Source organism: Rutilus rutilus (assembly GCF_951802725.1).
Source record: "Rutilus rutilus genome assembly, chromosome: 8".
NCBI lineage: Eukaryota > Metazoa > Chordata > Actinopteri > Cypriniformes > Leuciscidae > Rutilus > Rutilus rutilus.
The window spans coordinates 27,452,966-27,466,067 of record NC_140222.1 but is presented as its reverse complement, the minus strand read 5'-3'; the positions used below and the strand labels follow the sequence as shown (position 1 = coordinate 27,466,067).

Here is a 13,102-nt window from a genome sequence, read left to right as displayed (position 1 = left end):
GGTGCTCAAGAAACATTTCTTGTTACTATCAATGTTGAAAACTGTTGTGCTGCTAAACATTTTTGTGGAAACCGAGGTTTTTCAGGACTCTTTAAAAATTGAAAATAGAAATCTTTTGTAACATTATAATTGTTTTTACTGTAACTTTTGATCAATTTAACAAATCATCCTTTCTGAACAGTACTAATTTCTTTTAAAAAACAAAGTAACTGACCACAAACTTTTGAACGGTAGCAATATACAGTAAATAAACTGTGCTACCATTAGTGATATGGCTTAAAGTTTGCTTAAAGCTGTTTTATATTGTTGTTTGTTGTCATGTTGATTTATATTCATAAGTTATTTTAGAACTATGATTATGTCAGCAGCTAATTGTGCAACACACTTCCAAACATAGGACAGGTATACACAAACTTTTAATTTCATACTAAAACGTTTTATATCTTGGGATTTTATAAATCAAAAGCTGCCAAAATCCATTGTCACATTACTAATAGCAAACCACAATATTAAATGAATTAACATACCTATGGTAGAAAGTAGTTTAGATTATGTGATCAAAGTCTTTCAGTGGTAGCCATAGGAATCCTCAGGCAGATGAAGGGTGGGCCTGTTTTTAGTGGCTCACTCATTTTATTGCTGTTTTTTACAGCTGTAATTACGTGTAAAGACGTGCACTAGGTGTGTCACATTCTTATCGTGCCATATTTTATAAGTAGTTTCCTTTAGATTTAGGTCTGATTAGAAACTTGAGCTTGCAACACCTACAAGACCATTTTATTCACTTCAATCATTGATGTATCATTATAAATAGACAAGTGATAAATAGCATAAATTTAGGTCACCAAAACATGAACTGAACCACTAATAAATATAATGGACTTGTGTAAACCCAGAGGGAGAATTACAGCAGAATTCCTGTGTATCATTTCAGACTAAGAGAAATCAGTTTAATAAGCCTGCATTTCGACTTCTGATATTTATCCCAAAATGGCAGGTTTGGACATTAATGTTACCACTATATATATATATACTGTGACTGGCAAAGAATGTGTAAATCACAAATTGCTATAAATGCATGCATGGGAATCCCACAGTAGTCACTCAGAGTCTCCAAGATACACCGTCTGGGTTAACCTGAGCTTGAAGTTGAACAGCTTTAATCAAAAGGTCAATTCAGAGCGACTACAATCCCAAGAGGGTGCTCCAATTTGCCGCTGCCTAGTGCCTGAACCTAGTCACAATGAGACCGAGTCTGTCTGTCTGTTTAATTTCGCCTCAGAGCCAAGAGAGGTGGACTGTGTTGGCTTTGGCAGATGTTAGTCAGCATATGGCACTGCATGATTTAGCCAAGCTGTGGGTTCCCAACTGATCTAATTAATACTTGTTTTACATCCCTCACAAAAAGTTATAATAATAATAACAACAGTGCTAATGACTTCTCATTCAGGAAAAAAATGGTCTCGGGTCAATTTTCTGCAAACATTACCGTTTGGCTAGCGAAGATGAGAGAAGTGGAGCAATACCTTTTGAACCATGAGACTGCCTGTCAGTAATTGCACCGCTGGGTATATAGAGTGCTCAACCTTTAAATGAAAATATATATTGCATTAGTTGAGTCATCATAAGACTAGGCCCAGTTTTATGTTGTTATCGTTGGCTGTTTTTGTAATATCATCAGAGATTACCGGATTCAAACTGACACTCTGTGACTCAATAAGTACATTTACATGCGCTTTAAAAGTTTGATTTCCATCAGGCTAAAGAATGATTTAGAATGATTAGGCTAAAAAATTATTTGTCATTTTAAAATGTCATAAGTATTTCAGTCTGACTAAAATCATGCCAGTTGGATTTTTGCAAAGTTGGACTAATAGACCTAGATAATGCGATTATAGCCTTGGGGTTGTATGCATGAGAAGACAGAGGTGGTGTGCAATGTTCATTTAATCCTTAAATATTTGAATACACATGTACACTTAATAAAAAAGTTATATTGTCAATATTCTTGCTATGAATGAAACACGGCTCACACAGAAATCACTTTCAAACCAAGCAGCTTTCTGTTGATAAGTGTCGCAAATTCTACCAGCTTGAACTCTGAATGGGGAAAGCTTTTGCCCTCATGAGAAATTCCAGATTTTGTGTATTCCTATTAGCCATTGTAGTATCACTGCTTGCACGTTCCTAGAGTCCACTGCCGATTCAACCATTCGGCAAAGGCTTTTAAAGTAGTTTTACTCAGCTTCTTTGCACATAGCAGCACACTACTAATTGTGTAACGGAGGCCAGCTATTGAGAGTTGTAGGACCTGGGGGGTTACATTGGTGCCGTGACCCGGGGGGTGAGTGTAACGGAGGCCAGCTAGTGAGAGCTTTGCAAGTAAACCTCACTCCCCTGATCTCAGGAGGCGCACTAGAAACTGTGGTTTTTAGCGTCCTTGTTAGCGCGCCAACCTCCTATGCCGGAGACCTGGGTTCAAGGCCCGCAAAGAGTGGGGCGAGTAGGACCTGAGGGGTTACAACAGCAACGTGTCTTTTTATCCATTCATGACATCAAAAATGGCCTTTGGAAAAAGAAGAGGTTAGAGAAATTAGGACATTTTAGCTCTACCACTCTCAGAGTGCGTGTCAGTTTCTGTCTTTTTCACTTTCACAGGGCCAAAAACACCTGGCAAGAGATGGATTTCGAGCCTTTTCTCACTAACTCTGGACCACTGTCCATCGGAAGGATTAAAAAGGCTGGATTTGTAGGATTTTCTTTTTTTTCCTGGCACCAAAATCTCCAAGAGGCCCCTACAGGCTAAATGTAAGCAACATTCCCAGACTTTCCAGAAGCGTCTGGAATCACCTAGCACCCATGTGCCCTTACCACTTAAACTGTCACAAACCAGGAGCTTCACTACTATACTTATGAATGGTCCTTAGTGGAGTACATGCCCTCTCACTCTTTAACAAATTAGTTTGAGGCAACCAAGTACTTTAATGTCTCATCATATATCGATACTTCTAGAGGACTGTTAATTCATTTTATGAATTCAGCTGTTTGTAATCAAACAACATTCGGTTTTCTAATAAAACACATATGCAGAGTTGATATGGTGATATAGCCTAATATTGTGAATTTATTTTCACCTCCCATGAATTCTCCAGCATTCAGTCATGCACAATCTTTCCTCTGTGGCCTCTAGGCGTCCATGAACTGACAGTCTCTCTTTTTGAAATATGTTTTAAATAATTCCACAATATATTCAGAACGGGTGGATGATTTTCTTCCCGTGACTCAGGTCCAAGCTCAACACACCTATGAAATCACGGCAAGGGAAAACTGTAACATCTAAAGCAAGATGCAGAAAAGTGAGGGGAAACTTGGTAAACATGACACAACTCTTGTAAATACAGCTGAAATGGAAGAAGGAGAACGAGAGAAAATGAGAAACAGAGGGAAAGGCCTGGCAAACTGCAAAGTGGCCATATTTTAGCAAAAGTGACTTCTCTGATTATGCCTGTCGCATGACTTTATTTCCTTAAGCACAGTGTTGTTGCCTGGACTCAAGTCAAGCATTTGATGTCCTCAACCACATACGCCCTAGACTTCAACAGCGTTCTTTTTAAAGCCAAAATGTTAAGGGGAAAAAAAGAGTTAAGCTGGTTTTAAGTACCTGCATCACAAAAAGTGTAAAAGAAAACAACCTTGGCTAAGGTGAAATCCTTAAACAGAATGGACAGAAAACATTGGATAAAGATTGATCTACTTTCTTACTCACTTTAGTTATCAAGTGGTGGTTGATGGTTACAGTCTTTACCTTTGAAGTCTGATTGACATTTCCATTCTTTTTCTTTCTCATGCCTTTTAGAGAAAACTTGTACATTACTACATTTGTTACTAGTTAGAAAAACATTCTATCTAAAGAAACTTACAATATTAATTTCATGGATAGCTTGCCTTGAGCAAAATAAACTAATTTGCTAAATTGAAGGCCATTATTGATAGAGTAGCAGGTGAAACTCACACTAGCGTATGGGTCTTCACAAAGTTTGGCTGGGTAGCTTGTTCGCTGGTAGATTGTGAAACTACACCATTATGTGTGCAAAATACATTTCCATTGACAGGTGAGGCAAGCAACATATAAATTGTATATATCTCATAAATGTGCCATACACAATCCAATTTTTGGAGGGCTATTTGTAAAACCATAAAATTGACCATTTTTTTCTTGTTTGCTCCCTTTAACGTCAAGCTTACGCACCGGCAGAATAGTTGCTAGCAAATGGATTGGGACTGTGTCTGTTTTTGTACTGCCAACAGTCAATAAGCACTGTCAGGTGCACTACTACCACCCTTCATTTGCACTCAACTGTGAAATAATAGTCAAATAAGCTTGTTTAGTTTGCATTAGGCGGCCATTAACTGTGAACGATAAGAATCGTATTGTAGTTGATTGACATCAATCTACTTTGAATCCTGAAACCTCAAAGTGCTTGTTCCAGTCAGCACCTGGACAAAAACAAGTTTCAGGAATCGGAGCCAAAGCAAGGCTAGTTTGTGGCCCGTTAAGCTCTAAAATCATTTGCACAATTATGCAAGACATTTCCTCCAGGTCATGTTGCTTAATTTTGTCCTGGCTCAAACAGTGCTATCTAAAATTATTTTGCTAACAAATTAAACTTGAGCAATCTTCCAAACATGCAGTTATTAGCTCATTAACAGCCCTTTAAAGGAATCCTCAGCATGAAAATTAGTGAATTAAGTATGGAAACTCTCAAACGTACTATAAATGTGTGTTGTTCAATGCACAAATGCAATAATATCCCCTGCATCCTTTTACCTCTCAATCTATCTTTCAGTCCTTTTCATCGAAGCCTCTTCTCTCAGCTGTACCAGTCTGCAGTTCACTGGGATTGATACAATATTTTCCTACCTCAATTAGCCAAGGGCCCGTTGACTTATTCCAACTGTTTTTGCACCTGAGAGTTTGGGAGCGAGAGTTGGAAAAAGTGAGAGGGAGAGTCAGTGCAGGGCTGTTTGGGCAACGCAGTAGTGTTGACGGACGCTGAGGGCTAAGCAGAGGACAAGGTGGACAGCAGCAAAGGAACACCAACAAGATCAATGTAAAACAAAGTTCTGATTCTGAGTTTACTGAAAGAAGTCATGATACCTGTATTTTGTGAAAATCTACAATTTCCTCTAATGTGAACCCTGAAAGCAAGTAAAGGCGATATAGAGAAATTCTGCACGGCTAATTAACGCAGGATATCTTTCTGTGAAGGGGACCCTCTTTGCTAAAAAGGACCTTCATTTAGGGACAGGAAATGAGAGGATGGTAAGTAAATGCACAAGCAAATTGCTTCTGAGGGCTGTACAATTTCACCCAGCTGTATTAAGCACAAGCATCTTAGCTGATCTGAGACAGAAACTCATAAACAAATGTCATGCAACAGTTAAGATCTGCACAGTGGCAGAGCAGTTAAAGCAACTTTCCTGGAAAAAAGTCTGACTCACTCTGTTTTGCAACAACACACACATACACAACAACCAGGGTCAACCCACCATGACACAGACCAGTTAAATCCCAAATTCAAATGAACGGAAAGCCACTGCTAAACCCTGACACAGGATGACATAACGTAGAACTCCAGCTGAAACAAGTGTAAAGATAATGGAACCAAATTAGGAGGTAGGGGAGAAGTGATTTGTAAGGAGTACAGTGAATATATGTATGAGAATATGCAACTATACTTAACTGCAAACAAAATATACAGTTGTGATTACATTTTCCATTTAAAAATGAAGGACTTGATGTTCAGTTTTGACAAATCCTCTCCTGTTTAACTGATCCCTTTTTTAAATATAGAAGTCAGTTTCTTATTCCGAGTAAAAAATAAAACAGGTAACTTAAAACATAAAAATTAAGACAAAGTCACAAATGTGGGATATAAAGTCACAATAACAAGAAGTCACAAATAACAAGAAATTGTCACATTGTGAAATATTAAGTCACAAGATAAGATACGTTGCAATTAGGAGATATATAAAGCTGCAATAATGAGAGAAAAAAGTCACAGGTGGAGACAGACTTCCATATTTCAAATCGTAGTATTTTGTTGGGCCTTCACATTCCCATGAAGTGTTTTGTGTATTACAAATCCTACCTAGCAACACCTTTGTACATTATCGTAATAAAAAAGTCTGACCCTACAAACAGAGGACTAAAAGAGCCATAAACTCAAATGATAAGAATCAATGGAAGATTATAAAGACCAAATTAGCACGACTCCCTTTCTCCAGGAACACATGCATGCAGAAAAACACTGTGTGTCTACTCACTGTCAGCGTAATTCTTCCGACGGGTGCCATCCACCTTGCCCGTCTTGTCGATGCAGAGAAAGAACTTGTTGGCGGAATAGAGGCGTCGTAGGCGAACATCACCCTCTAGGTGGTTGTAGCTGCGTGTGTGCCGCTCCAGAGTCCAAGAGCAGTTTGTGCCCTGTGCCAGCACATGAAGAGGGTCATGCCCCAGTCCAGGTGGGCAACCTCCAAGAGCAGAGCAAGCCAGAAAGAGCAAGGACAGGCATACCAGGGAAAAAGGATAAGAAGGGAGGGCTGAGCCAGCAAAGGTGAGGTCGAAGTGGAGACCAGCGGTAGTAGGTGTCCATTTGCACATGATGGGTCAGACTCCCAAGGTGCACCTTGCACAAGTAGTCGGCATGATGCTGGTCTTCGCTGGGTGCTCTGCCTCACGCAGACCCCTTTAGCAGGAACATGAGAAGAGATGGTAAATGTTCTTTGAAAACTAGCGGTCTTCTGGTTTTTCTCTTCAGAGTGATGAATGAAAACTCTGCGATGCCATCCTGAAGAAACGTCTCGGTCTTGTTAGATTGTCCTGGAGCATTCAGGTCCCTCAGTCCAACCTGACTGAGTTGCGGGAGCCTGCGTCCTGTCCTGTGTGATGGCTGCACCTTGCAGGGCTCTCCTCTCAGCCAGAGGCAGAGCAAGGTGAAATGTGAGGCTGCCTGACCCGTGCCTGTGAATGAGCTGAGTTGAATGAGCTGAGTTGAATGAGTGTATTTGAATGAGTGTGTGTGAGAGAGAAATATTCAAAGAGACTACAGAGAGAAAGAGAGGGAGAGGATATGATAGAGGTGGCAGTGAGAGCAAGTCTGACTGAACAAGGCAGTAAAGCTGTAAATGGGTGTCTTTCTCTCTCTCACTCTCTGTGCCTTGCTGTCTGCCTGCTCTTTGGTGGGGTGGCTCAGTTCTTTCCTGCATTTTATTCAGGGCAGGGCTTGCATCTGGGGGACTAGGATGGGTGGGGCCTGTATTATTCATAATCATTTTAAGTAAATGTCACTCTCAATATTGTTTACCTTTTAACATACTGTCATTCATTTCCCTTAAAGGCCCACTGAAATCAAAATGTTAGTTTTTTAACTTTTAGTATGAACATTTTAGCCTTAAGGTTATGAATAAGCTGGTGTGTTCCAAAACAATGACAACATTTGCATTTAGGAAATATAATAATTAAAAACTTAACTTACAGTCTCTCACTTCCGCTAAAATGGATCACGGTATTTTATGACATCACCGCGGACTTCAGCTTCTCATCACATCTTCTGTCCAATCAAATGCTCCCTAGAATCTTAAGCGTCCCGCTCCCTATGCTATTAATACCACCTGACCGTTGACACGTCATGGAGCAATATGGGTTGGCGTTTTCCAACCGTACGTTGGTTAAAGGAACACGCCGACTTTTTGGGACTTTAGCTTTATTCACCGTATCCCCCAGAGTTAGATAAGTCCATACATACCCTTTTCATCTCTGTGCGTGCCGTAACTCTGTCTGAAGCACCCACCGCTAGCTTAGCACAAATACTGGAGGTAAACAGCCTCCATCTAGCATACTGCTCCCAATAAGTGACATAATAATGGCAACATTTTCCTATTTAAATGTTGTGATTTGTATAGTCACAGCGTGTACAAATAACAAGGTCACATGAGACACAGCCATCTTCTAACTGTATTCATACTGGGAACTATATTCTCAGAAGGCGAAGCACTGATACTTGGGCGGAGTGATTTGCTCGCAGCACCTGAGAAGCTCTATGGTGAGGAGCAGAGAGTTCACTCAGAGCTGGAGTAAATCACTCCACCCAAGTAGCAGTGCTTCGCCTTCTGAGAATATAGTTACCAGTATGTATGTTGCCGTTATTTTGTCACTTACTGGGAGCAGTAGGCTAGATGGAGCCGTTTACCTCCAGTATTTGTGCTAAGCTAGGCTAGCGGTGGATGCGTCAGACAGAGTTACGGAACGCACGGAGATGAGAAGGGTATGTATGGACTTATCTAACTCTTGGGGATACGGTGAAAAAGAAGTCCCAAAAAGTCGGCGTGTTCCTTTAAGAATGAAATGGCTAGAATTTAATCACACCTCTACTAATGAATCTAACGTATCATCAGCGCTCAGATTAGCTTCCATGGTGCTCTCAAGTACGACTTGCAGTCTTTGAGGTAAACTAAACGCTATTGGCTGTATTTGAAAAGGGGGTGGAGCCATTCAATATGTCCCACCTCAGCTTCCTGTTTCAGTGGAAATTCCGTCAACGCATCATACAAAGGCACGTTCCAAGGCACTTCAGTGGGCCTTTAAGGAAATTGTTCATCCTCAGATGCGGCGTATCATTTTGCATCCAAAATAAACTTGCCATCACATGTGATATACTGCAGTGCCTGTGGAAGTTAATAATCAGGTACATAACAGTTTAATCAAACTGAAGTTAAGGGTTTTGTAACTACTTTAAAAATTGATAAATTTGAGCAGCAAGGATGAGGCCTCCCTCACCTGTAATGGCACTTGTATGTTAACAGTCCCAACGGACATTTAAGTCAGCTTCTGACCTAGTGAAAATCACTCTGGCATTTTATTAATGAACAGCTGGGAGCCTAAAAAAGCACAACATTTTCCAAAAGGACACCAAGTCAAATATTTACAAAATCCTTCTTTATCGCTGCTCAAGATGTTGTGTGCTCTACTTAAATGAGTGGCATTTGGCGGCACATTTGTCTAAACGAACCTCCGCTCTGAAGCACTGACATCCTTTTCAAAGCCTCCTGGTTTCAATGAAGTGTGCAGCCCAGGGGCAGAGGGTGAAAATGAGCTTGAAAAGTGTGTTTTACAGAGAAGAGTCAGTCACTTCACACTTTGTAGCTAGTTAACTAACAAGTCTGTGAAGCTCTAATCCTCAAACCTAGCCTGTAAAATCCTATGGAGACAGCAGTCTGCAGTCTTTTTCAGCTCCCCGCAGTCATTCCCGTCTGCTTGGGAATATCGGCCTTTGGGTTTCTTGCTAATGTACTTCAAAGCCTAGTCTCATACATCTTAAGTCCTTCATCCCCAATTAAACCTAACTGAAGTGGACCCCTACCTTTAATTTCTCTCCTCCCCGTCAACCTTCATGCTCCTCGCAAAAATGGATGGCACAGAAAAGTACCCATCACTGTCATGCTGTGCTCTTCAACAGCTGGCTACAGTCTGAGAAAAAGCAGTAAAAGTGGATGCAGCTTTAATTAGCGAAAATTAGATCTGGCACTAATCACTATTACTGTTGCTCATACTTAAGGTAAGGGATCTGAACAAATGTAAGCATTAAACCTAAAGCTCATAAAAAATGCTACAGAAAAGAATAATACCTAAAAACATGACTCATTCAGGAGAGTTCCAATCCAATTTTGACACAATGTAGCCAACATTTTGTAGCTAAAAATAAAGCACTTAACTTAAATAACTTATGTATTGTCCTTTCTTTTTGACTTGCTTGCTGTCTAATTTAGAGATGTACCCTTCTACGAAGATACAGTATGAGCAATCTAGTGCCCCTCTATCACACTCAAAGACCCCGGAAGTCCATAATATCAGCCCCCGCTTCCTTGGAAATTGATGGTAATTAGGCTACATTCTTTTAGGGGGAATTGTAAGATGTTGCACTTCGAAGTTCAAGAACAAAGTTCTGTCCACATATGAATGTCAGATGTGATGATAAACTTGTACAGGCTAATGTGTGGATGATAGTACCTCTGCTAAATGCATGTCCACATGTTCACTCAGAACACAGCAGCACAACTGTCATGATCTAAACCTTTTAGTAAATCAAACACAATGTACATTGTAGAATTGCTGGTGGAGCATTTTAGAGTTATTTATGAAAGATAATGTGACAATGAAGACTAGACTATTTGGCTTCTGAAAAGTCAGCTTTGCCATCACATAAATAACCAATAAGAGTGAAATAATATTTTAAAATATTTACATTTTTACTGTATTTTTTATTACAGTATTTTACTGTATATTTGATCAATAAATAAAGTCAGCCTTGGTGAATATAAGAGACTTCTTTCTGAGAAATAAAAAGTTTGGGTTCAATAAGATTGTTTTAAGTAAGACAGAGACCAAAATTTGGGAGCTCTGCTTTTTCCACGTCCGCTCAGCTTCCTAGCATCACAAAAAAAAAAAAAAATTCCAAACTATTAAAACATACTATTCAGATTGACAGATTCTGAAACCCTGTGTATTTAATGTACCGGAAGACAAAAAAAAAAAAAAAAAAACCTATGTGACTTAATCTTGATTGACATGACCTCACAGAAAAGGTAACTATCTCTAATTCCACACATCATTGGCCGTCAATAGGCCTCTGCTTAGCCCCCATGATGCCACGCTATGCCGGCTGCGCCCTGAGCTGAGAAAATCTGTGCGGCCATGTGGGATGTTCACTTGCGAAAGGAACCTAATCTTTCCCAGCAGGGCTCCCATCAACTCTGGAAGTGTATGAATGGAGATAATATCTCAGTAATGAGGCCTGTTTTGTACCATCAAAGTCCTCCAAAAGGGCCTGAAATCCGACCTCCCTCTTTGCGATGACGATCTCCCCCTAATAGCTCCCATTATTAATTGTTTTCGCTCTCCTGCTAACATACGGACTCTCTTCCAATCCCCCTCCATCACCCACGTCCACCCCCAATGCGAACTCAGTCTCCCTGTTTCTCTTCAAAGTACTTCAACTGACATTTAACCAATGGTAAATGACTTACATTTTATCCACTACTTACTAGTGTTTTTTATTGCATTTTTCGTAACATATTCTGTCGACTACTCGTATGAAACTCCCAAATATTTGTAATAATGCGATTGTGGTGAATCGCACAATGATTTATGTCTCATGTCGAGCACAGACTTCCTGCTAGATGCCTCCGATGCAGGTGGCCAAGATAACCAGAGTGCCACGCTGTGCGGTCGCTTGCATAAACATCCGTTTCTAATTCGGAATCTGTCCACTGCCGCCACAACTGAAGATCAATCTACAACAAGCCTGTTTGCATTTCCTGCTTCGTGACCATTGTCCATTGTAGCCAAAATCAGTGATAAGTTAGCGGCCTATCTGATCAACAGCTCCTATTATTCGTCCTCTCTGGAAAGTTGACAGAGATCTGAGAGTGATAACATGGACTGTTACTTTTTAAAGTGAAAAGATTGTGTATGCGATTGGTGGACATTCATCTTTAGTGATAATCAAAAAGAGATGCGACTCACTGACGTGGGAGATGTTCTGTACCAAGTGTGCAAACTTCAAATTTGCCTTCAAGTTCCTTGAGGATATTTTGATTTCAGATTTTTGTGCGTACTGATTTATTAGTATTGACAGGTGTGGAGAGATTTTCCTAAATGTGTTGCATGAGGGTATGCTAACCTTCTCAGTGTGGTTGTAAAATACACCGAACGTTGGTATGTTTAGAGGACTAAAAAAGGACTCAATTCTGAGCAAGAATTTTCTATTTCCAGAATTTTTCACTGTCCTTCTTCCAGAAACCTCAACTCATACTTGCATGAAGCATTGGCTAATCAAGTGATAATTTTAAAAGGAGCTCCTTTTTACAAAAAACAAAGAAACACATCCTTCACATAGGTGTGCAAAAAAGTCTGAATATCAGAGTCCAAGAGAATGACAGCCTCATCCTAGCTGGAGTTATTATCAGGGTCTTGAATGGCTCTCTTCTCTCCTTTTGTTGACAGCCAGTCACCCCGTAATGACTATCACACCAGAGCTTGAAACATCAAAAGGGCCTGTCAGAGAGGTGACCCTGTGAACCGTAGCAACAAACAACGTCTGATCTCCACCTACTAGCTATGCACAACTTACTGGGATGACTGCCACCATACTGTCAATATGTCTTTACTGACTTATTACAACATTTAAATGTCAAATTAATAATAAAAAAAATCATTCAAAATGTAAAAGTCAAATTAAATTGTTAAAGTAAACAATAATAATACAGATTTTACACACAAACATACATAATACATATACTACCGTTCAAAAGTTTGAGGTCTGTAAGATGTAATGTTTTTAAAAGCAGTAATGTTGTTAAATATTAAAATAACTTTTCTATTTTAATATGTGATATTATATTATATGTGATGGCATAGCTGAATTTTTAGCATCATTCTTCAGTATCTGGTATTCCATCAATAGGCCTACGTGAAGTGAATCTTTTCAAAGTAAAAAAAGAAAAAAGAAAAAAAGAAAAGTGAATTCCATCAAGTTGTTTGATCGGATAACTATTGGTAACCTAACCAACAGTAAAACACCATCAGCAGAAACAGCCGATTAGTCACATTTGATGTTCGCTATGTCAGAATTTATTCGGCAAATGCGTTTCCAATTCCCATTATTCGCATTGACTCTTCTTCCGCACAAGTCAAAACCGCCTCAAGCGAGCGTAAAAACTTTTTAGCGAAATAAGTTTTTTTTTTTTTTCGAAATGATCCTTCAGAAATCATACCCTGATTTACTGCTAAGACACATTTCTTATCTTTTTTTTCTTTTTTACAATTGTCAAAAATATTTACAGCCCCTTTGATCAGCTTAATGCATCCTTGCTGAATAAAAGCATAGCCTAAACATTTCTTAAAAGCTTACTAACCACAAACTTCTATAGGCCTATACTGTAGCCTATATTTGTTACTCTCATCATCCATTTTCAATTTCACATTGTATTATACAGAAAGACGGCTCATAAAGTAGAAAAAGCCTTAAACGCCTCACACAAA

The 13,102-nt window shown here is 39.5% G+C and overlaps 1 protein-coding gene across 4 annotated transcripts in view; it reads right to left on the bottom strand.

Annotated features, from left to right (window-relative positions):
• fgf22 (fibroblast growth factor 22) overlaps positions 1–13,102 on the bottom strand; it is a 30,857-nt gene that overhangs the window by 17,264 nt on the left and 491 nt on the right. For 2 of the 4 annotated variants that reach the window (XM_084416522.1, XM_084416523.1), the window contains exons 2-3: positions 9,423–9,529; positions 6,328–7,024 (exon numbers count right to left, since the gene is read on the bottom strand). In XM_084416522.1, coding sequence (XP_084272648.1) covers positions 6,328–6,664 — 337 coding nt within the window. In that variant the 5' untranslated portion in view covers positions 6,665–7,024; positions 9,423–9,529. Of the gene's footprint in view, positions 1–6,327; positions 7,245–9,422; positions 9,530–13,102 lie in introns of those variants that run through there. The other 2 variants (XM_084416524.1, XM_084416521.1) reach the window with 2 other exon arrangements.